The sequence below is a fragment of the Bombus pyrosoma genome, linkage group LG13 (assembly GCF_014825855.1).
Source record: "Bombus pyrosoma isolate SC7728 linkage group LG13, ASM1482585v1, whole genome shotgun sequence".
NCBI classification, from domain to species: domain Eukaryota; kingdom Metazoa; phylum Arthropoda; class Insecta; order Hymenoptera; family Apidae; genus Bombus; species Bombus pyrosoma.
In genome coordinates, this window is record NC_057782.1 from 5258042 (window position 1) to 5284013 (window position 25972).

At 38.4% G+C, this 25972-nt stretch overlaps 2 protein-coding genes across 7 annotated transcripts in view; one reads left to right on the forward strand and one right to left on the reverse strand.

Annotated features, from left to right (window-relative positions):
- Positions 1-49: 49 nt before the first annotated feature.
- Positions 50-6161, reverse strand: LOC122574325 (dual serine/threonine and tyrosine protein kinase). Of its 5 annotated transcripts, none has more exons than XM_043741776.1 (6): positions 5875-6161; positions 5577-5794; positions 3846-4017; positions 1353-3779; positions 1032-1277; positions 50-307 (listed from the first exon to the last, which is right to left on the reverse strand). In XM_043741776.1, exons 3-6 carry the CDS (start codon positions 3967-3969, stop codon positions 276-278), a joined length of 2829 nt encoding a protein of 942 aa, XP_043597711.1. In that variant the 5' UTR covers positions 3970-4017; positions 5577-5794; positions 5875-6161; the 3' UTR covers positions 50-275. The 5 variants fall into 5 exon arrangements, with proteins under 5 accessions (XP_043597711.1, XP_043597709.1, XP_043597707.1 ...); XM_043741774.1 differs by having other exon boundaries at positions 930-1277; positions 5875-6160; XM_043741772.1 differs by lacking the exon at positions 50-307 and having other exon boundaries at positions 427-1277; positions 5875-6159.
- A 1344-nt stretch (positions 6162-7505) lies between these two features.
- Positions 7506-25972, forward strand: part of LOC122574326 (forkhead box protein P1-like) — a 247811-nt gene continuing 229344 nt past the window's right edge. The window contains exons 1-2 of one of the 2 annotated variants that reach the window (XM_043741795.1): positions 7506-7581; positions 7672-7834. The gene's annotated coding sequence lies outside the window, so the exon portion shown is untranslated. Of the gene's footprint in view, positions 7582-7671; positions 7835-25972 lie in introns of those variants that run through there. The other variant, XM_043741801.1, reaches the window with a different exon arrangement.

A 25972-nucleotide genomic window follows, 5' to 3' on the forward strand; every position in this document is an offset into this window, starting at 1 on the left:
TATGACTAGTTCACATAAAAATTAAAAACGTTAAAAATAAAACAGAAATATAAAATAACCTTAATATTTTATAATTATTTAAATATGTATAAAATTATTTTCATATAATCTTAATTCCACTAACTTCAAATTTTCTATGGATCCAGTTCTTAGTACTTGCTGGTAATCAAGAATTTGTATGTTACAGTCCAAGTGTACAATAAAAATGTCTTGCCAAATGACAAAAGTTTCCACATTAAAAGACATTACCATTTTTTGAAATTCCACTTGAACATTTATGTAGATTCTATTTTGAAAAATCTGAGATCTGAAAACAATATAAATTTATGTCAGTATTAGAGAAGTTTGTCACTGAGCAACATATAAATATATGTGTACAAATATTAGAAAATTTAAAATATTAAGAATTAGATACTCCAAAGAAAGTTTTAATAGCATTAAAACAGTCAGTAGAAAACTGGGAATCTTTATTTATTCTTCAATCTTTACAATCTTGGACTTTCTTACTCTCTATCATACCTTTTCATATCACAATGAAGTGGATACCTCACTAATTACATACGTAATTCATCAAATATCATAATTATGTACTTATGTTTCTAATATAAAAATAAATTTATACAATCTGTTCATAATTGCATATTTAATCATAAATTATATTTACACAGTTCAATTATTTTGTTCTTTTCTGTTTATATTATATTAAATTAAATTGTTTGTAGGCAGATATAAAATTTAAAAAATTTCTAAGAGAGTAATAATAATTAGGTTGTCAAATTAATACTGCAGCACTTAAAATACTATTGAAAGGCGCAAAATATATGCAATAGAAACTAATAAATTGTTTTAAAAAATATTTAGAGCTGAGATTGAATATAGTCAGATCACCTAAAAATTTTAAATACACAAGCAGAGAAAAAAATACGCACTTTATAGCTCCCGCATTTGAATGTATAAGTTGGTCAGAAAAAGATGATATTTTATAATGCTCATTGTCCTACGTTTTGCAGGAGGAGGACTAGCTACAGTACCTCTTTGATTATAAGGTTCTGCTAATGCTAATGCAGGATTTTTTAAATCTGTTGACAAACTTGCTTGTGACTTCTCTGTTGAAAGTTCTTGTAAGGCTTCTTTCGCTTTTGCTTTTTGTTGAATAGATTCTAACACTGGTACAATAGCACCAAGTAAAGGACGTTTAGATGGTTCTCCAGACCAACATTGTTCCATTAACTTCCAACATTCATTGTCAAAGGAAGGTAATCTTTCTGGACGTATACCTAATGACAATGAAAACAATACTTAGAAAAGAGGAGTATAAAGCTAAATAAATTCTTTAAGACTTATAAACTTACCTTTTCTCACACTAGTCCATAATAGTTCTTTATTATGGAATTGTTCAAAAGTATATGGTAATCTTACATGTCCTGCGCATATGTACCAAAATAAAATTCCAAATGCATATACATCGACGCTACTATCATAATGACCAGAGAGGAGCTCTGGTGCCATATGAACAGGTGTTCCAACGATACTCCCTAACATCATAACTTCAGTGATGCAAAATCCAAAGTCAGTTAATTTCGCTCTATTTTCGGTATCGAGAAGAACATTTTTTAATTTAATATCCCGATGTACAAGTCCTTGAGAATGAAGATAGCGTATTCCTTCCAACACGTCTAGAGCTATTTGTATGCGTTCTAACCAAGATAAACCAGCGCGTATTCCACAATATAAATCACGACTTAAACGATCCGATATTAAAAGAACTGCAGATCCAAGACCAAATCCTCCACCATAAGATTGATCAATAACTGATCCACGAAGCTTCACTATTCTTTTATGTTCCGGAATGGACCTACTATAGTAAAATTCCATAGCTAGATCGTTCCAATGGCTTTCGTCTGAAGGAACAACTGACTTAACTGCACAAGGACCAGATGTGCCACCCCAGCCATCACAAGCAAATACAATGCCATATTGACCACGACCAATTTCTTCTTTATAATGGGGCATTCCATAACGAACAAGATCTATCATTGATGTGGATTCTAATGCTAATTTAGCTAATCTAGGAGCATGATATTTTCTAATAGCTATTCTTTGTTCTTCAGTTCTTTCTAACTCCCCAGAATAATAATTTTCTATTGATCTGAGAGCAGCCTGAAATGCGTCATGTGAGGACTCAAGTTTATCTCCGAATTGCATCAATATCATTTTAGCCAACTTAGATGCTGACAAAGAATTCAATATCTCAATTTCCACTTTCTTCCACCAAGCTACATCTAGAGTGTGAGTTGATGACCATTGCAAAGATGAAGACATAAAAATCAGATTGAATCTTTCTAAAAATGAATATATTGAAAATGGTGAAGAATTATGTAATTCAATATTATATGCAGCTGAAAGTATTTGTTTCAAAGCATCACTAGCTAATAAACAAGTATCGCATTCGTATGTTCTTTCGAGACTCAATAAACAACGCTGTAAGGTACCAAAAAAGCTTTCACGTAAACAGTTAACGGAATTTACAAGTTGCTTTGCAACTTTTTCACCTAAACAGTAAAGCATTATTCTCTGCACTTCAGAAATTGCAGCTTTGACGGTTACAGACCATTCCGTCCTCTCTCTATTATTGAAGTGGTTTTGATATAAACATACATCATTATTAGATGATAACACATCATTTTTCATCTCTTGAATAATATTTTGTATTAATCCAGTTAGTTCCTGTTGTTTTTCGTGAACAATTTTCATTAAATTGTCATATAATTCATTTTCCTTCTGTTGAGCATACTGTATTCTCTTAGGAGTTATTTGAATTATACGTGCCATATCAAAGGCACTCAAAATAAACTTTCTTAGGCTCGTTGTATGTACTTCATTTAAATAAGTGCTAGCATTAATAAGATATGTTTGCAAACATCCACGAATGAAATATAAAATTCGGTCTGTTTTTTTGTATGAGTCAAGAAAGTCGCTAGAGCTAATACATTGCCCACTACCGAGCCAAGATAATTGATCAACTTCAACAGACTCTTTCATTCCAAGGAAACCTAAATTTGCGAGCTGATCCAACCATGTTAAACCAAGCGAATTCATTCTATCAAAATCAATATCACCATCAGTTTTACTTGATGTAGAATCATTAGAACTTAGTCGATTTTGAAGTCTATGTTGTTCAGATTCAGTCAATTCAGCATCAATGCAAGTCATTAAGATATCTCCCAAAGATGATATAAAAAGTACTGGATTAAAGGGGTAAGCCTCCCTTAGGTCTCTTAGCTCTTTCAAATGTTGTTCTGTTAAAGGCTGATCACCAAGCGCATATAAAAATATTGGTAAAATAGATAACAACTCTTTTTCAAGAACTTTTACCGCCCCAGTATTTGGAGCAATAAATATTTGAACACCATCTTTTAATATAGGTTGATTTAGTTGGACTTCAAGTACTGTTGGATAAGTTGTATCTTCACTTCCAGATTTTGTTAGATCTTCGATTGGAAGCGTAGTCCAAGGTTTTTCATTTGCTTGCAAATTTTCAAGTATTTCATATTCTAGACCTAATGTGAGACTAATGTGGTTTGTTTGACCATAAGTAAGTTTAATCCACCGCCATAATCCATTACATACTGGTAAGATGTTGGTAGATATTAAAGTATTAACTATTGTTGCTTTTGCCTTGTTATCTTGTCCAAGAACTACAATAGCTGGAGAATTCGCTAAAATATGTGTGATTCTGTCCAATGTTAAGGGGGGTAGTAATTCCTCCACAACATCTTCTGTAAAAAATATTTAGGTAAAATTTTATTTTGATCTTAGGGAAATTTAAAAATTTCAATATTTACCTTCAGGAAAGAAATTTTCTAGATTAATAATTTCTAAAGCACGTTGAGTTTCTTCAAGAACATGTTTGAGGTGATTTCTATTACGTAGATATCTTCTAAACTCTTGTGGTAATTTGCTTACCATTTTTCAGTCTTGTTTTAAAATCTTTGGCACTTCAAAATTCTTTTTACCCTGTAAAAAACATTTTATATTAATACAAAAGAATTTCTAATTCTTTAAAAACTAATTTTGTGTAGTTAGAGTATTAATATAATATTTATATCATTTATATAATTAGCTTCCTAAATTATATTCTTTCTATTTATCTTTATTTTTTTTAACAAGAATGTACTGAGTATAATTGTTAAAGTAAATATTCTACTAATAATAGGACGATTAAAGCTGAAAATAGTTTATTATAATGAAACCAAAGCAAGTAATATACGAATTACTTTTATATATCGTTCATATGTTACTATAATATTTTTGGTAGAATAAAATATGTTTGAAAATGTTTTGAGAATGTTTTTAAAACCTGACACGATTACTACATTACTAACCATTAAAACAGTTAAGTTATTAACAGTTTCAATTGAAGAATTATTTCTTGATCAATTTTTATTTCAAGACATAATAATGTTTCTTTGAATATTTTGTTATTCACCTAATATCAATTGCAATCTTTAATTACTGAAACTATAAGTACTATTGCTATGGAATAAATATTAAACAATTTGGTACAAAATTCTCACCATAAATTCACACGCATTCACAATATAAATATTAGTTAGAAATTCAGGCAGTTAGTCCAATAATATCAGAACTTTTTATCACAGAAAATTATTATTCAAAAATGATAATCTCTACATGAGGAGTATATTATACACATCCAACATATAGTGGACACTAAGGGCAGTTGTTTTGACTTAAGCACGTAAATGGTTCATTATAGCTATGTTCTCATTCTGATATTGATTACAAATGAGAAGAAAATAATAAATTGGATGATATACTGTACGCACCATTTATTTGAGGTGATACATTACTTTAGCATATGCTTATGTATCCTTGTTTCATGAGATTAAGAAAATATGAACAAAGAGTATAGAATAAACAAGATTCCCCTTACTTCACAAGATAAAATGCATAGATACATGCTAATATTTGCTAAGAATTTATAACTGTAGTGAAATGCCTTCATATAAATGTTTATTATCATAACTTATCAAATACTTTGTAATAAATAATCCACTGAAATGTATAAACATAATCTCTACCAGTGTCTTATCTGCGACATATTTTTTCACATATAATAAAATTTATGTAATGGAAAGAAAAAAGAGGAAAGTATTTTTGTAATTGTAATATGAATATTTGAATGAAGTTTTAAATTCCCTTATTTTTAAAGATTTATTTTTGAATGAATGAATTCTTTATTGATAATACGAATCTTTTACGTACAAATTATCAAAGAATAAATACAGTAATTACATTACATTATACAGATCAAAGGTACTCTTTACTCCATAAAATTATTATATATATATACTTTTTAGCATTTATAAAAATATGTAATTATTCCAAACATTGACTAAGTGCTTCAACTTTGAGAACATTTCATGGTAATAATTAACAGCGATTAAAATTTGAAAATGTGAAACAATGTGAAAGAAATATTTCACTACTTTGCTACGCGATTACAATAAGAATACAGTAAATACATATCACAGTACATAGTTAATTATAAATACCATTTAAGAATAGAATTTTTTATTTTTTTCTTTATCCCCAGTCATTGTTGCGTAGAATTCACTTTCTGGAATCTTCTGCACTGTGTGCTGAATTAAAAAACGATGATTTTTCTGTTGTTATTACCGAAAACGACTACGTACACTACAATAGACTCATTGCTTTGCTCTTCCATTTCGTTACTAACATGACAAGGTATAGATAGGAATAAGGATGTCATCTATGTACAAGTTTTGTATCTCGTTAATATCTAGTGTTTTTGTTAATAAATATTTGCATGGCTATCGTTGATGAACTCACAGATTGCTTCCAGTAGATTACTTCTGCCAGCTGTCGATACTATTTTAGTAATATGAATTGGAATTCAAGTTGTAATTTGAGCGAATAAGTTTACATTATTTATTAAGCATTATAAATGGTTAAAAAATTAATTCCGTTGCTGAGCAATGAATATTGAAATTAAAAAGTTTCTGTAAATATAATTCCGATAGATTAGAAATTCGACTTAATTACGTTATTCTGTCATTTTAATTTGTATATAAATTAAATAAATAAATATTAAATAAATAAATTTTTGTTCTAATATGAACATTACTGAAGTAAACTCATCAGTGAAACCTGCAGACGGGGTATATCGACAGTGAAATGATTTGATGTGGTAGTCGTTAAAGCAGGTTGCAAGTGAATTGCTTCCTGTATTACCTACATTTGAATTGAGACGTGTTGATATGTTGCAGATGGCTCTACGTGTATCGCGTCTCTGCACTCGAATACAAAAGTTAAATTTCCCGCGTTTCTATTATTGTAATCTTCTCTCCTCGTAGCGTCGGACCATCGTTTGTGTTCAACAATTAGTTTGTGAGAATATAATTATGCTCCAATTGTAGTACCATCGATTAATTGAAATATGTGAGTATCTATTATCCTAAAAACGAATATTCATATTGTTTAATTCGCTGTTCTTGTCGTATTGTCACAATTCGTGACAATTATTTATCTTTGGTGGTTGTGGTTAAGTTAGAATAAATTTTACGCAATTTCTTAACTTTCCATACATCCTGAGGTATAAATTAGGTTTGTCAACGTAAATATCTTTGCAGTTACGAGATGTAAGAGGTGTTGTCACTTTGTTACTTTTATTGTTAGGGTTAGATTATCATAGCTAGGAACGCCGTATTGTATTTACGTTTCGATGGCGTGCATTTTAGAAAATGGTGGAAAAATTAAAGTTTAAAATGTGCGTTAAAAATTCTGTTACTATTACGATCTGTTTTATGATCAGTCTTTAATCTAAAAAGAAAAATTCGCAAGTGTAATCAGTAATCAAATTTATTAGTTTCTATTGTCTTGGGGAGCGAAATTCTTTTCCGATTTTATGGTGTGGAAAGACGATATAATAAGGAGAGAGCTGCCTCGAGCGAAGCTGCAAGTAACGAGGGAATAAGAATGGCTAGGCAACCAGGGGTGGTACAAGATTTAGTGGACTCGCTAGTAGCCGCTAACTTTGCAAGCTACGTCTTCTTGAAAGTATTAAAGCAATGTAGTGTGAATGCGAGTAATTTTTTACGAATAAGGGTATTATTTCTCATATTTGCTTGTAAAAGTTTATTAAATATTTAAAAGTTTAAAGTTAGTGTAAATTCTACCACGGAATAGTATTAAAAATGAAAAGAAATCACAGTTTCAATCATCTAGTCGGATTCGATTTATGCTTCAGAAAAAGGAAACTGTTGACTCAGGGAGTATACACATAATGCAATAAAAATAAATATTCCGAGTCTATACTGGGTAGGATGGTAAAGTATGAGAAAGGAGATAGAAACTGGATAGAAGGCGGAGGCTATGATGTCGTTCCCCACGTGTATATTTCATAACGATATATGTATAAAAGCGAACATATTTTAGAATAAAATCGTTTTTTATTTTTATAGATTTCACACGTGTTTCGCGTATGTACAACGACAATCGTGATCAATGAACTTGGTGGCAACTGGCTTGTAGCAAAAGGTACTATAATTTTCTAATTCTTGTCCCTTTCTATCCTGCTATGGATTTTTATTATAAAATGTAATATTTGTTTTTTATTCTCTGTCGTAGATAATTCAGCTACAGAATGAATATGAAAGTGTTAGAACGACAACTATTGAAGCAGATTACTTCTATACAAAAGACTAAACACAAATCTTATGGTCGTTTCGGGCAGTTTAATTCCAAGATCTGGATAATGGATCCCCGGATGTACTTTCAGGGTTGCTGTTCCGTGAGTTTCAGTCTATCTTTATTTCTATTTCTCACGATATCGATACATTCGTACACTGTGTGCAATGAAGAAATTCTGCGTCATATTAGAATATGTCTACAATATTTCATTTATTATAACTTCACTACGGATATTTATGCAAATCTATATTCTTACGAATGCAAGTACTTATCTACCTGAATACCTATTTAATATTATGAGGAATAGATACATCACATTGAATGCATTTCTGCAACTTTACATTTCTCATAAACGCATAAAAATCCGCAGTGTAATTATAAATTTACAAATTTATTTCGATATACTACATGTTACTGTATATGCGCAACAGTGCTTGTTTCTTTTTAATGCAACATGTAATTTATTACATATATATTTGCACGGCAATTTATTTTTCAACATATCTGCTTAATTTCAATTAATTTCATTAATAAATTTTTGAACTCGCAACGTATACCAATGTAAAACGGTAGTCGAAAAATGAAAGTTTGATATAATATCGAATTCAACGTCGAAGTTTTCTAACTGATTGTTCATAATTTTATTAATATTAACAAGCAATGCTTAAAAAATTTAATAGGATGAAAAAATAAGCCGTATGAACGAACGCGTATATTATCGTAGATAAAGGTACATGAGGAATGAAGATAGACAATGATCTGTTTTAGCGTTCAGGCGGAGGTCAGGATTTTCAGGAGCGTATAATTAATTTCCCATGTCACTCGGAGCCCTTTCTCTGCTCTTCCTCGATCTGCCCCACGCAAATCCCCCGAACCACGACGACAATATTGCTGGCCATTTCGTTCGACAGTGCCCAAGCGCCTCAGTAGTTCTCCTCCGTTCCCGGACCCCTTTTCAGAGTTAACCCCACGCAGAGAAAGGGGTGACTTTACGAACAAGCATCTAGCGCCGATCTCACCCTCCGTCCTCTTCGATCTAACGATTCTTCCTTTTCTATCCTTTACATACCGACCCGTCAATATCAGTTTCCGTAATTAAACATAACAGATCAACATTCGACATTACGTAACCAAGCTTCCTCGTTTTCTATACGGACGCGTATCTATTATTGGTATACTCGAGCACCGGAGCGTGTGCATCGTCTATATAGGTATCCGAACGATCTCCTGACCCCCGGTTACTCAACTCGAATCGGTTAATTGGATAAATGTCCGATGAACGCCAGGCCATCTCTCCCCGAAGTCCTCCTATACTCCGTCGTCTCCACCTCCTTCTCTTACTCCTTCTGCCATTCTCGCAGCTTTCCGTCGGGTTATTTCCCCTTTTACTCATTTCCGCCTCTGTCCTTATCAGGCTCATTGGGAAAACAATCACTTGTTCCGCAGAGATGAATTTATCGAAGCACGCTGTTTTTTCTCTCGTTGAATATTACCCGAGAGCAAAGGGGTGGATCTACAGAATTAGCTTAGCATTCTTCGATTCGTCCAAGCACTGTTCAACGATGCTGATAGAATTTAGAGATAATTTAGAATCCAGTGATTTTCTTAATCGTTATCGTTGACGTGTTTCGCACTGCGGGTCACTCTTCCAGGCAATTTGTCATCGGTATTTAATTCTATTATAGTCTGGCTGATTCAAATCCTCTTTTATAGATAAAAAATTCCAATTCTTTGAAATATGTTTATTACGCAGTAGTATGATATTCAGTTGCACGTATGAACGAATAGCAAAGAAAGGAAAGGAAAATGTATAAAAGGTAAAAGAAGGAATCTTTTTATAAATATATTTAAACGCTTTACGATTTTTAAAGCAAGTTAAACATCGTTTATGTATAACTCTCTCAAGTACAGAATTAGTGTCCATTAACAACAACTGTAACTATCATTAAGTAATAGTGACAGAATTCTCAAATTAGCTAAAGAACTCTAATCGCGTATATCTATTTATTTTACGATCCCTCTGGTGACGGGTCTCACGGAATATTGCATTTCCAGTTTCCGCAAACCATCTCTCTTCATTTGTCTCCTTCCGACATCGACTTCACCCTTGCATTCTATAATCAGTTTACAGTATAGTCTCATTACGCGATTTACATTATTAATTGCGCACATACTTTAAATTATTTATCGTTGGAAGTAGACATTCACTTCGTTGCTCGTCGATTATTAATCGCTTGACATTTTTGTTTCTAATTATGCATGAATCAATTATTTACGTAATCCATGTCGATAATTTCTTCTAATGTCTTATTTATGTAAATGCGACACGATTCTAAACGCTATATTTATATTTTAGATTTCCTTTCTTCGTCGTACAACATCTGGCGGCCGTTCAAAATTAGGGTTTCGAGCATAGATTAGGATGCGTCGTATTCACATGCTGGCGGCACTTCTTAGTGGCAACGACGGCAAATAAGGTAGTCAGATTCTAATTGCCTGTCATAAATCAAGGACAGCACCTGCACAATCTCAGAATGTTTATAGGGCGGTGCTGTTACATCCTTCATTAGGACGAAGCATAGATGAAACGGCATACTGATTCGAGTTTAATTGATACCCAATTAGATTGATATCGTTAATTTCGCTTTGAAAGTGAAACAGCTACTTAGCTGCTTTCGTTCTGAGTATCATCGCACGGCGTATATATCTATAATATTACAATCTGTTCTTGATTATTCGACAGTTACGTCCTACGTTTATCACTTAAAATTCTGCCCGTGCTTCCGACCACAGAATCCGATTAAAAAAGTCAAATTAATGTTAGAATTACCTTCGCTTATGTATCTTCGAGAAGCGAAGCGAGCAGCGAAGGTCTGTACGCGATGAAAAAGATGCTAGGGGATTCGAACAATCTCATCGTCGTTTTCCTGTAGGGTAGCGAATTAGCGTGGAATTAGAGCCGAAGACGCGAAGAGAGGCAGAGATTAGTGGATATGTAAATTAGACGCCTCCTTTGCCATGCTATTTGTCATTTTTGTCGAGTCAGTCTGTTGGGGATACGGAGAAACAGGGAGAAACCATTGCGTAACGAAGGGGGTGAAGTCAGAGTCTCAATTATGTCATCATAGACATTGTAACAGATAAATTCGTGTCTCTCGGTAATGCTGCGATATGATTAGTATTTGTGGCATTTACGTTCGGGGATGTCGCCTAAAAGTTTCAACGCCTAGCGTCGAATTAGTTGTCGTTTAACATAGTCTACGGCAAAGTGGATCGTGTACGGTTAGCTGGCAATGCTCCAGTGTACATTTCTTCTTGTTACATAATTGAGTGGTCAGGATAAAAATGTGACGTTTATGAAACAGCCCGGTAGTATTTGCATCGTTAAAACTCTGCTCGCGAAATATAACGTTATCGAGCAAATGAAAGACTTCTCGGATGAAGAATAAACTGAAAAAATGAAGTACGAGGGACAGAGGAGGAGATCAGGACGGAAAGAAGATAAAGTGCAACCCTCCCGCCAATAATATGCCGACAAGCTTTATTTTATTTAAGCAGCCCCAGTTTTTCATTACATTCATCCTCGCGCCTCCCTCTTTATTCTCATAAGACACACCGACGGAATGGGTACAGTAGTGAAGAAAGAGCACCCCTATTACTCGAATATCTTATTTACTATTCTCATCTTTGGCATTCCTCTCGCTCTTTTTTCTTCAACATTTTCAAATAGAATCGATTACTATTCACGTAGAAAACTACAAGTATATTTTTCATTCTTCCGGAACTTTAACAAACTATTTCTTAAACTTTATAAATTTCTTTTCTCGTGTTTCTTTCGTTACGTTGGCCGAACGTGAACGGATCGTTCAACTTTTGTCTTTAAAAGTGGAAAATCACCAGACGAGTGTTACGTCGAGGCTGGCAGGAGAAAAAAATCAACGCGTAAAATCATTTTTAGCATACTCGATTTCATCCTGACGAACGATCACATTTCGGGATACGAGGCAGGGAGGGAAGAAAAAGAAAGCGAGTTTAGGGTGTCGGAGATGCAAGATTACCGTCGAAAAAAAACTTTTGCTTCGACTAGGAGGGATTTATTCCGAAATCCCTGTAACCTATCGAAGCAGGTCATTCCACGCAATGTCCATGGTCGGAAAACTTAGATGACCTTGGGAATCGCAATCGATCGGCAAAACCTCTAGGGCGGAACGCTCCAACTCACCCCTCTGATACATACGCGATAGGAGCTTTGCTCCACGTGAAAGTAATCTCACGCATGCTTGCAACTTGTATGCAAACTTTACAAAAGAATCATTTCAAGAGACTATCTGTCTATTGATTCCATTGCCTCGGAGGAAAAAGAAGAATTATTTTCTCAATCTGTTTCATGAAAATTCTAAGTAAAAAAATTCATATTTTATTTTTAGTAGATCATATCTATTCTAAATCTAATCGTGGACGCGTAAACTTTCATGTTCAAACATTTGTGCGTGTACGTATGCCCGGATTCCCAGTCGTTCCTTCTTCAAGAGTACGTGACTGCACCCGGGAGCGCCATCCCTTCTACCCTGAAACAGGAACATCGAGCGCTAACGGAACCCAGGCCAACCCCCCTACTCTTAGCCATTGCATACTTTATTGTGCGCATTATTTAAATGAGCGCAACTTCGCCGTAATCTTGCCACCGAGCAAACCCCTCCAACTCCTCCACTTCGTTCTCTTCTCTACCCCTGTACCAACTACCTAAGCAACCCTTAACGTGTGGCGGTAGCTGGCGCGGAAAGGAGCGAGGAAACGACGAAGAACGAGGAGGAGGGGAAGAGCCACTAGCAATGGTGGGAGTAGGGTTTAGGTGTGGGTGGTTGGTCGGTGGAGCTTTCCCTGGGGTTGCTGCTGCTGTGGGGCAGAGAAGAGGCTGGCCGACCGTGTTTTTGCGAGCTGTTTCTGCTGACCAGTGCGGCTTTTCCTGTGCGGTCATCTCTCGTCGCCTCCCAAAGCTTGTAGAGTCGCTTATTGCCCCGAAGCTCCTGTTAACCGCCCTCTTTAGCTTCCTGTCCCGACAGTCCTACCTACGTTACATCTTCTTTTTTTTTCTGTATCGACACGCGAACTCCACCGACTTGAACCGTTCCTTCATTCTTCTCAATCTTCCCGTGCAGCTTTTTCACTAACCTCCATGTCTTTGTTTCTTTTTTATAGAATCACTGGGTCGTAGAATCTTTTTCACGCAAATCGATAAAAACATATTCAGCTTGGCATATTTTTTGATCGACCGAGAGTGTAGGTTGACAAAGCTTTCAAGTGCGCGAATGTTTTAAACGTTTCTATTAAGCTACTAATGGAGCTTTGCGAAGCTTCAAGGGTTGGTTGCACCTAGTTTCTTTCTTCTCAGAAATATATTCAGCTTGTATAATCGTATATCGTCGTATTCCGTGTACGAAACAAAGGTTATTTCGGATTCTCTAGGGCCGAACAATTAGGCGAATCACACGAACGTAACAGCTGAACGTTAACTCGTAATGTGACCCTTCATTTACTCGACCGTTAGCCACACCCTACTGCCCTTCAACAACGAGTTCTCATCATTCCCCTGCATTTCCCGATCTCTCATACTAATCGAGGTTTAGATTTATTCCATAAGAGTCGCTCGTGAAAAATATGTAAATCTGGAATTGAAATACCCTGGCGTCACTCATTGCGAACGAAAATAGCTCGAACGTTTAACGAAGACATCAAAGCTTTATCGGTGGCTTCCTTTAGGTTCAAATTACTGGCGGGTTTTTCCTTATCTTTCTCCTTGGTAAGCCAGGAAAGAATAACTACCAAAGATATCGAGTCTGCATATGTATCAACGCGGTGAATACTCCATAAAGAGATCGATAAAGACTGAAATCGAGTTTCGCCTCCCTTTTCGTCCTTATATCTTTGATAATCGTCGCATTTAACGTACACACCCATCGTTCGATTCAGCGAAAACGTAACAATCCGAAGAACAAGTTGAAATTTGGCAATTTGGTGGGAACAAGTGGGAAAAAATGTGTGTAAAAATTTCATTTCGACACAGGTGGAAATGTAAACGAAGAGAAAGCTTCGAAACGAAAAGACAACAGAAGGAGAACGTAAAAACGTGGATGTGCCAGCTCTTGAAAGGCGATAGAAGCGTGAACCGGTTTTATAGTTGCGAAATATTTGTAAATATTTCCCTCTTTCGGGACAAAGATTCGAAGGGGTTGAAGAAGCTCCTCTAGGCGGCGGTATGAGTCGAGGGTAGAAAGGATAAAAGCTTTCTGGTTTGTACGTTTGACGGTCAAACGGATTCTGTATTTGGCAAGGCCTACACTCATCTAAAGCCCTTCAAAGAAGTGCCACGGCTCGGTATAAGCTTCTCCTACGATTAGTGCTGGTAACGGGTTGTTTGCGTTGAAAATATTCCAACCTGTGGCAGGGAGGGGTGTGTAGCTTTTAACAATTTCCAAGGTAGATTCGTCGGTATTTACGGAGTACAGGGAATTCTCGCGTATCAAGCTTGATATTATGTTTGCCCTTTCTACACGTTCGTTCACGCGATTTTCTTTTCATCGAACTATCTTGTCGAGCTTTTACTCTCGTTGCAGAAATCGATCTTAAACCTAGAAAAATTCATCGTGGACGTAGAGAGAAAACTTCATGTGTTTCGAGGTAAATCAGGAAGGAGTAGTTAGCAAGTAGATTTGTTAGTTCACGGCATGGTAGATGCTTCAATCACGTAAGGGTATCCCCGATCAGTAAACAAGCGAGGGTCGTTACAGCAATGGTTAAACCGATGACTATAGGCCAATAAGAGGTCGGGGGTATTTAGGAGGGTTGTTTACGGCTACTTTTCTTTTTCTGGTCAATAAGGTTTAACCACCCCTAGAGACCGTCGATCTACCCATCCAGTTTTCCTAATTGCTGACGTTGCAACGACTATTTTTTTTTTTTTTTTTTCGTGTTTTTTGCTCCCTCCAAGCGATGGCTGCGTTTTCGTCGTGTTTCTAGAATAGAGGTTTTTTACTCTTCTTTGAATCTCATTTCGCGAAACATTTCGTGGTTATTCTACGAGTACAGATTTTGTTTGGTTTTTTCCCTTCAGTGTGCTTCGTGTTTGTTGCTTTTCATTGCTGGAGAAACGTTATGGCTTTACCATACAGACAACTTTTATTAGCGAAGCTACCGGTATGTGCGATGCACCCTTCGTAAAAATCAGATATGGGAACGCTGCGAAAGTAAAAACAATGGGACCGAATTGGACGGGAAATATCGCAGTAAGTTTAAGGGTAGCGCGACGCTAGAGAGCATTTGCATGTGCCGATCGACCATGCGGAAGAAACGTCGTTTTCATCGTCTTTTGCTCTTAGGCAGCTTGTTTTTCTTTCTTTGCCCAACTCTTTTCACGTATCCTACTTCTCTCTCTCTCTCTCTCTCTTTCTCTCTCTCTTTGCCTCTGTTAATTCACGTGGTTTTCCAATTCAATTTCCAGAAATGACGACAAAAATCTCGATCTACCATTCCCTGCATACTGTTGTCTTTTATACCTTTAACAAAATAATAAGCCAGCGTGAATGTCAGAGTTGCTGGAGGAGACTTAACGAATATGGATTAAAAGTTCTTGGAGGCGCAATACTATGAGGGAAGGAAAGCAGTCAGGGAGAAAGAAAGCAGATAGTGAAAGAGAAAGGGACGTTGAACCGGCTGTAGAATCGGGTTGGTATTTGAGATTGGTGGGTGCAGGCGGGGGTGGGTGGCTGTACGGGCCGATGGAATTGTGTTTGTATTTTAATGAGGGGGCTATGCTAATCCCTCTCGCGGCACGCAGTCGTTTCTCTCCTCTCCGGGAGAGAAGGAAAACCCGTTTTTCCATTTCGCGGCAGCCGCAAACGGCTCACGGCGTTGAACCGAGTTTGAGCCGCGTGAAGAGAAGCCGCGCGGTTAGAGACCGACGAATAAATTCGCACTTCACTCGTGTATTTGCAAATTTTAAAGGGAACCGAAGTGGAGGGGGCGGGAGGTCCCTACAACGCCCGATTGTTTTAATATCTTTTGCCTGCCTGCTTGCCCGCTTGCTATTGGAGGGTGTTCCTGTACAGCTTGGAAATCGAAAGCATAAAAGGGGAGCCATTTTTCCGTTCTCGTTCCTGTTGCGTTTAGGTCTTCTCCTTTTTTTTCCCTCCCTCTCTTCTTCCGTTTTAGCTTTTTTCAACGTTGCCAGGCAACTCGAATATTTTCGTGCGTTTGAAAACGTATTATTAGATCGTAGCCGGGTAAACGGACCCGTTAAAGCGTTTTATTTGCGTACGGCCGATTCTTAAAGAGGATCATTTCATCCTTTTCAGAACAAAAAGTCCACCCTCGACGCTTCTCCCTGTCTGAGTATGCTCGATGATGCTGCTCTCTCCTCTTTGCGCCCCCGGCATCGTTTCACCCCTCTTTGACCCAGTGCCATAATTTCAGGAATCGATAGTGTTCATACGCGTGCCTGCATACGCTCGTTTTCACCTCCGCGCGATTGCTTCCTCGGCAAAGTCGTTAATCTTCGTACGAAAGAGAAAGAGGCGAAGAAAACGAAGCCGAACCGTGGTTTATTAAAAGTTGCTAGTCGTTTCCGATCGTGTTCGTAGAAATGAAATAGCTCTCTCGAGATGATTTGCCTCGGTGGTAACCGAGTGATTAATATTTTTCCGCGGATCCTGGCGAATCGCTCGCAAGCGAAACGTGGAAACGGGAATTCGTTGCAAACCGCTACGCAGTTCGGCGAGTGGCTATTACACGAAAACAGGACCGAAAGCTTTTTTCCAAGGGAGCAAGTTTGGAAAAGTACGAAAGTTGCTGGTAGACAGGGAGTTAGGTTGATAGGGACCGATCCAATCCAGTCGATGTATTTACAGATCACTAGCCGAACCATAGGAGTCTTGTATTTCTATATCGAATTCAAATCGCATCGTTTCTCCGCTGTTTCTCGTCCCAACGAAACGAAACAGTCTATTCGCGTAGCAAAAATTTCCAACGACACTCTTCCATTTTTTTGCTTCTTCTATAGATTACGTAACGTGTACGATTCTGTTATACGTCTCTGTACTAGCGCTATATAACGATCGATATCGGTCGTCGTGTAATAAATCGTCAAGAAAGATTGAAAATTTCTTGAATAGATGGTGGTGGGGGGAGGGGCAGAATGTTTAATCGGATTCAGGGTTGACAGAGCGTAGGCCGTTTTGGTTGAACTTCGGCAAACATCGCGTATCGCGGATGGTGTGTACAAGTGTGCAAGCCTGCTTGAAATTTTCACATTCTCTTTCGCGTACAATCGTTCCACGTGGAATCGGAGCGGGCTAGGCGGCAGCCGGCAGACGGTTTAAACAATCGCCGAAGGGAAAACGAGGTGGAAGGAAAAAAAAGGGGGGAAAGGCTAGGGGTAATCCCGCTTCTCGTCTGCTTCGTGATACATCGAGATATCGCCGAGTCGTTGTTGACCGAAGTTTCGATGATTCTGGTCGGAGAGAAAGATTCAACTCGTGCCTGGACGATTATGTGCGACAGACCGGTTGCCGGGGGTTAGCCCCTCTATACAGGTACAGGACTGGCCGCCACCGGAGTATCGATGTATTTTCAATACCGAGACAAAGCGATATAATCCGCGTTTAATTGGAAAACTTCACATCGCCGTCTCCCTTTTCGATACAAATCGAGGCAAAACTCCGAATCGCGGCAAACCTCCCCTCTTCTCGCGCCAGTCATTGTGGCTCCACTCGGCTATTTCTGCCCCCAGACGTAACCGTTTTGCGTTTACGCCGTTTTCTGCAACTTTCAATGATCCTCCCGCTACTACTTTCTCTGCGTTTTACGAAACAAAACGGCAACCGAACTTTGTTCAATCTTTTATACCCCTCGATCCGCTTCCATTCGATCCGTTGCTAGTTAGAATCGGCTGTGCCTTTATGACTTTCGTTCAATGGCAAATCGATTGTAAAATATATTAGATTTTTGAAAATATCTACCACCTATAATAGCAATGATACTCAACGCGCATTATTTGAAGGTATCTGAAATTTTATGCAAACAGGCCTAAAATGTGAATAAATAAATTTAAGAGCGTAAAGAAACAAATCGAAAATATAAAAACAGTCGAAGCAACATTGGCCAATGAAATTCAAAGCTATATATAAGACAGTGGTATGTAAAGTCTGCAGAGAAATCAATTTGGTGTAATTTTCCTCGGTTTCTGAACAGATTTTCTTTACGAGACTTGTCTGACGTGTTCGACACCTTGTATATACTGCATTCACATTTTTCCACGTCCTTCGGTGGAAGAAGTTGGTCGAGGATGGGGTTAAATTTAAAAAGTTTTTTAAGCGTGTTTTGTCGTGCTTTAACGCTGCACCGCGAGGGAAACTTAGGCGCAAGAGCGACGACGATCCTGTTTGCCCGTCAGTCATGTCGTTTCCGTAACTTTGGGGGATGATTAACCTGGTGTGACGCTGGAAAATAACATTGGCGACGTCTTGTTCACATTGCCGGAAGACTGGTGTTTCCGTCTTTCTCGCGGCTGCGACGACGACGAGCTTAAATCGTGTAATTTCGCTCGGCTTCCAGTAAACTAGTTTTCCACGGTGGACTTCCCCTATTTCGCTTTGTGAATATTTTAACTTTACGAGATAATTATATCCCACATAGACACTGATTACGGGTGATACGTTAAAGTCGAAGAAGGTTATCGCGATGCCTTCTCTACTTTTCATTTTATTTTTTCTTTAACGAAGTAAACCTGTTTCGTATGAAATTCCTTCGTAAGGGTGGAAAGTTTTTCCAGCAGTAAAATATACTCTGTTGAAGAAGAACGGTAAATGTAAGGGAGGAAAAGTTTGAAGAGCAACATGAAAAGTATACTCGTAAATCTCGCTTCGATGTTGGAAAAAATTAAAACAATCGTTTAACGTTACTATTCATTCCGATGTTAATCTTCAGCCTAAATAATAAAAATGTTTGATCGATCCTTGCATTTCGTACCATGCTACGTTTCTAATGCATTCTATATTTAAACGTAAAAATGTATCGCCCACGGTACGTAACGCGAGGAGATTGAAATATTCAAATTGACTTCTCATTTATTGACACTTTCGCATTGCATTCCCTTTCGAGCCGCTCTCTAATTATAAATGTCACGAGTTAGTATCTCTGATTGCTTCTTCTTATAGACATGTCACGCAAGTTTTACAATTGCCAGCTGTATTTTTAAATAACAATATCAACTCACCCCTACGAGAATGACACAGCTGGCTATCGATACGACCAAAATAATTATAGTATCGTGGATATACGATCTATTTCCATCCCCGTGTCGCGATTAAGTCGGCCGATGGTGCAGCGAAAGAACGAGACAAAGACAAAATGACGGCGTCATAAATACCACATTCTTTCTTCTTCTTCTTCTTCTTCTTTTTTTCTTTTTGTCGACTCGATGTTTTCGGAGGGACAAGAAGTTGTCGAGAAGAATCTTCCACGGGGCTGGACGAGGATGAGAGGCAGTCGCGATAATTGTTATTACCATAACGCCTGTTATAAATGATTCGGAAGATTCGTCCTTTGATTGTTATGCCCTGTACTTAATAATACCTTGGCGAGGAGAGAGAGGTTTGAGTCGGATGACGGCGAAATCAGGCGTGAGAAGGCGCCACCCTTCCATCCTTTTAGCCGCGCTTTTAAATGTCTTTCAAGTTTTCAGCTGCGCGCAGCAGTCTTGCCCGACAATCGGAGGGTTACCCGCTGCCCTTTGTCCCGATAATTAAATCTAACGATTGTCATATTTTAATTGTTCTTCTTTACCAACGGACACGGCCGATACCGTAATGACGGCGTAGCGGAATCAGTCGAGGGTACGAAACGCTGGAAGGGTTCAGCATGACTTTTGTTCCATTACGTATCTTTGTCGTTTGCTTCGGCAAGTTATCGCTTTACGATCTTAATTGCTGCACCCCTTCTGCAAGGGGAACTACATTTTTCACGCTGGTTGTAACGTAACTTGACAGAGATAAGTTATTGATAGTTTACGTAATATACCTCGCGTGTATGCTTTAGGGGAACGAAATTTTAGACTGAGAATGAGGCAATAACGCTCGAAACGGATCGAGAATTGTCTAGAGTCGATAAAAGAAGACTAGAGAACGGTAGAGAAATAGTGGGCCGATGGAAATGCCATTAGCTAATCTTTTTTGTTCCATGTATCACGGGACACGAGAACACCTAATTCCGCGTGCGCTATACGTATAGACGTAGTCAAGTCGGATTATACGAGCGAAACGATGGATCCACCCGGTGGTATCTCTGTCAGATAATCGCAATTGGTTGGAAGCGTGGTGAAGGAGCGCGCGCGCGCTCTCCCCGGGATTCTCTGCAATGCCGGAAAACATTCTCAATATTTGCAGATTGCAATGAGACATGCGAGCGTCGCTTCTTTTTTACTCTCTTTTAGATCCGCTTTAGGCGGTTTCGAGACACACGCTCACCGGTAATGGGCCTCCACCTTCCTTTTTCTTCTCCTCTATTTTTTTTTCTCTCCCTTCCCTCCTTTTCTTTCCTTTTTTCTTCCTCCCTTCTGCTTACGAACCCTCGCCAACCCCTCGAAGAAGCCTGCTAGCACTCCACCCCCGACCGCCCTCCCATCGAGCCCTCAATTTACCTCAACGGCACTTCCTCCTCTTCTGTCGGATCGTAGGTGTCAATTTGGCCTCGAGTACCTGCCGAAGTTTTCACGAGTCTTCCTCTTTATCCTTTTTAATTTTTGCCATACCACTCGAACATTTGTCTCCGCTGATTGGATTCTTTGTTGATGAAAGTTCGAATTATTTCCAGCGATCGTGGGTCTCGACTCGATGGAAGTTGGAAATGATTCTGCACGAAAGGGTTCCGATAATTGTCTGGTTGGAAGCTTATTGTTTCTTCTTTCGTCATCCATCGTATTCGTTATACGGCTATCCGTTTCTTCGTCCTCTTTCCTTTTCCCGTCATTTTATTTAATGGTCGCTGAAAGTGAAAAACAAGGGGGAGTTGCTAATTGCGTTTTTTTTTTGTCCTTACCGTTGGATAACGTCGACGTGGGATCGTGTAATTATTAGCAGCGTGAAATGTAATAGAAGAAACTCCTCAGACAGCGGAGATAATGAAACTTAGAAGGGGTTGAAGCAATTTAGGGTGGTTGTCGCACGTATGGTCGGCAAAACCTTTGCCGACTCGAGTGCTTTGTGCATACGAAAACACAGTTTGTACGCCTTCGTTGCTGCCCCCCGTTGCTGTAATTCGTCATTCGCATCCACCCGAAAATTCGAACATGCTCTGCTCTGTGTTCGATGTTGAGCAACAAGATCTCGCTGATTGATCGCACGAATATGTCTAGATGTTTAGAGTAAATGCAGAATCGTTTAGCCGCTAATCGTGCCGTTTACCGCGAGTCGTTGATATCGATTTATCTTGGAGCGCTAAGCGAGTGGAACAACTTTTGAAAAGAGTGCTTGATTACATCCTCGGAGACGTATAATTAACTGCCATGAACGAGGGTGGCGTCTGGAGGTTGTATAAATAACTTACGCATTGTCTTGGCACTGAGTCTGCACGTCTCGTGTTTGAACGACCATAATTTCCCCTTCTTCTTCGTCCCAGCGAATCAAACAAGTCGAACCACTTTTATTCACGCGTTAGACTTTTATATAATCTTCAATTCTAATTCGGCTTAAACAAATATGAGAAAGAGCAGTTAACTTTTTTCCATTCAATGTGTACACTTATTAGCATGAATTTAATTAGACCGCCTGCTTGGTTGGCCGGGTGTGCGTCGACACATTGTATAAATACAATTATTGTTCATAAATATTCATCCACATTTAATATCGGGGCATTGTGGCGCAGAAGTTTGAGAAGAAGGCGACAGTGGAGTTTAGTTGAAGTTTTCAGAAAATCCTCTGTCCCCTCTTTACATTGATGTAATAATCTGAAATTCCTTCTACGCATAATGAAGTATACGCAGCAACTTAAATTAATGGAAACACAATAGAGGGCCGACGGAATGGTAAAATTGCTTTAATTATCGTGTCCAACGTCCAGACATTGGCGTATCGTACGCGCTTTAAAGAGAGCGACCGCTTAAAGTGCGTAAAAAATATTATTACGGTAATTGATAAAACGACGGTGAAAGAAAAAAGAAAAAGAGAAAGCACGATGTCCGCTCTAGATTCAACGAGTTCACGTTCTTCACGTTGTCAGACGATGAAATATCCCCGGTTTTGAAACAAAGAAAGTAGCACTTTCTGCCTTCCTGTTCCTCCTCTCCTCCCTTTGCCTTCGTTTCGTCCTTTTTTAATTCACCAGTTGAAATATTTGCCCAAGGTTTCTTCCAATTATAATTAACCTCAACAATATTCATTTTCCATACTGGAACGAAGTTGTTCGTCTGCCAAGAGACGACCCTCTCGGAGATTATATTAATTAATCTATTAAGATGTACATTTTTAGCAGCGCCGTTATACCGACTCTTTCGTCTCCTCTTTTTTCCCTATGCCTCCTTGTAACTTCATGCCTCTGTCCTTAAATCCTTTTCTTACTTTATTCCTCATATACCACAAGAATCACAGACTTTCTATTAATCAGTACTATTAATCAGCATATTGGTTTATTACGACATAGAGAATCTGTGTGCGGAAAGGTGAATCGTTCTCTTTTCATGCTTCGTAATATAAAGCAGTTAAAGATCGAATAAAAAGGGATACCGTGGTGTGATCTATGGCGATGTTGCGGCTCGTCTTGCAACGGATCGTTTGCAGGTAAAGCGATGGTCTGACGCGCAGAAAATATTTAATTAAAGTAAAGATCGAAAGTCCGTGGCCATAGGTCAGAGCCGCACATTTCCGAACGTCGAAAAACCCTGGTGACTTTTTTTTTTATCGAGACCACGTGTCACACACCCCCACACGTTATTGGTAAACTCTTTCCAGCTATTTAATTAACATGCCTCGCTCTTCGAACGCCGCTATGCCTCGAACGTTCCAAAAATGCGGCGAACTTGAAGCACGAATCCAACCAGCCGATTATTTTTTTCAATGAACCGTATATGAAACTTTTTGTTCAAGCTTAAAACACCAATGAAGCGTATCTATTTCCTTAAAAAGGAAAGGATTATTAAGGATTAATCTGGTTCAAATTGATTTTCCAATTTCTGCAGTAAGTGCCTTTGCAATTGATTCACATGTAAGATGTCATAAACGAATAAACGGCTGAGATCGCGATTAACATTCCATAAACGTGTCATAGATTACGGTTATCTCATATTCGCCGAGTTAAACGGAAATTTGAATAATAGTGTATAGTGTGGGAATAATTGATAGCTGTAGATGTTAGGTCAGAGGTGGACGATTAATGTTCGAATGCTCTGGGAGAAAGATAAAACTGTTTACGAAATTCTTTTCCCACTGAGCATTGAAAACACGATTTTACGCGACTTTCGTGAGATCTATGAGGGACGTAAGCGCGTAACAATTACAGCTGAACGGTGGAACATGCAATTCCGACTATGCCCCTAGCTTTTTATTTCGTCATTATAAAAGTTGGAACGAAGTCTCATTTCTTCTGTTACTTTTTTACGAACGGATGCAATATTTCCGAAACTTTTAACGCTTTCCGTCGCAAAGCAAATCCGGACTCGCCCCAGGCAATTTTACGACAAAAACATCCATTAAACGTCCACTTCATTAATGGCTGAATACATTAAGCAACGTGTCTCATATTTTAATAGAGATATTCGAACATATTAGCAAATGTTTCTCTTGAAATTTCACACTGTAATTAGACCTTTTGTTTCGGATATTTTTTTCTATTATTATTATTATCCGAGGAAGCATTCCAGAACGCATTTGGGTTTCATGAAGCAGCTTGTCCGTAAGTTATGCGGAGTATTCGGAAAATGGAGAACGTTGTCGCGTGAACAGCATGGGGTCCCATATCAGCGTGAAAAGTCTCGGTAATCCGACAATTTGTATTTATTTCCTCGGCGAAATCTTTTTTCATGGTAGTAACGATGAAAAACTTCACTCGTTACCTCGGTCTTGGTCGTTTTCTCACCGTGAAAAAATTCTTTAAGCTAAGTACTCAAGATGAACCGTGAGTTTTATCTATCGGATTTTATCGGTATCCTAAATTTTTCTCTCTGCCCGCTCTAACAAAAAAATACGAAGAAATAAGTCCAACGGTCTTGTTACTCGAAAGAACAAACCTTTCTCTAATGCAATGAGTAAAAACGTTGAAACTCTGCACATTCCAGACTGTATTATCGACCAGTGGAGCACTTATCGGGGCTACTTGGTAACAGGGGATATATCGAAGCAGAATGGTAGGACTTTCTCATTGAAGTGTTAATTAATAATACGCCAAGTGGCCGATCGTTATAACGTAGTCATCTTATTACGAGGCCGGCGGTGTCTCATCGATTTATTCGTAACGTTCTTCAACCACTTCACCGATTTCATTCACAGAGATGCTTAAAATTGATAGATCGTATTTTTCGATGTTTTTAGCTTCGTATTTCGAAGAACGAACATTTTTCTTCCGTAAGATTCACGGTTGTTATTCGTCGATTATTTTAAACGTTTTACATCTCTTCTAGCGAATTACTGTCGCAGATACGGTTCAACTAGAGATCGAGTTATTGTTGCTTTCCAGCGTTTGCTCGTTGTGTGTTTTAGGTAATTGTAATTCGCCGCTTGTGGCAAGGCGTGACGTCGGGCCGGGCAACGCCGTGATCCTTCCAATCTACGAGATGACGATGCTAATTGCTTCTACAAACAGACAAACAGACATGGTTTCATTTCTAAAGCGAACAGTTGCTGAAGACGATAATCTTACCTCGCTTTCTATCTCTTACCCGTTCTCTTCCGAGGAAATTTATAATTTTCCTAAACAACTTTTGTCCCCGCCGATAATCTTGCATAAATATTTATCCAGTTATGAGAAACAAAAGCAGAGTAATTTTTAGGGATAGAACATAAAGGAAGGGAACATTTTAATTTGTTAACCAAAATAAACCAAAATCGCTATTAGAAGAACCGGGAGGATCAACAAGAAAATCCGGCGAACCCTCTAACGATAAAGCGTTACGTAAACAAACCTTCCTCTTTTGTCTCTACAAGAGCTTTATCGCCATGGTGTCCTCCCATGTATTCGTCCTTACCATTTTAATGGAACGACGTGGTTACTCGTTCGTTTAAGTCGCTTCCTGTACCACGATGCATGCACTCTCCTTAAAAAATAAAAAAAAAAAAAAAAGAAATAACAATACAAAAAGATGATTATTGATCAAATTGGAAGAGTTGAATGAGTTGATAATTAACAAAAATCATCACTACCCTCATACATGGTCCACGGATGCGACGTTTATACTAACCACCCATCTTTTCCCTACATGCGGGCATTCTATTATGCAATTAGAGAAAGGAGAATCAGGAAATTCTAAGGGAGCCAGGGCCCAAGCTATATCGCTATCGAACATGACAGGACACGGTCGTCCGACACACCCTTTCTTCGTTCGAATTCGTACGGGTCCGAACTACTCCGATGTACTCCTTGCTTATCTCAAAAACATCCTCCGTGTTTGTTCGATCCATACGTTCTCCAGGGAAAATATTTAACATGGTGTGACGTCGTTGAATTTTCATCGTTCGGCGCCAGTCGATCGTATTTTTCTTATTTCACCCTGTTGTCGGAGCGTTTCATCGATTGTCTAAATTTAGTACGGCTCTGTTAGCGTTAATATTTGACCGCATTATGCAGTAGATGCTCGCGATCGTGTCTCTAGCTCACGAACGACGTAGTTGAACTGGACGACCCTTGTCTATGGGGGTAGTTTGTATAACGAGTGATAGTTTAATCAGTTGCTCCGCTTCTGACATCACGTCTGCGGGTGCAAGCGAGCCCAAACTTCCTTGAAATTCAGTGTTTGTCAAGGGCAAGGACCTGTTCTTATCTATTTCCCTGGCTTCTAGACTGGGCTGTAGGTTAACCAGCTAGTCGAACAACTTTCCATCACGCCGCACCTCTTCTTCTTTCGTCATCAGGAAAATTTGTCTTATGCAAGGAGTCACGGGAACGACGTATGAATCACTTGGGATTCCGAAAGGTTGAATCGGTTGACCTAGTATCTGGGAAAGAGGTGGTTTCCACCCCTTTGCCTTACGTTAATTTAATA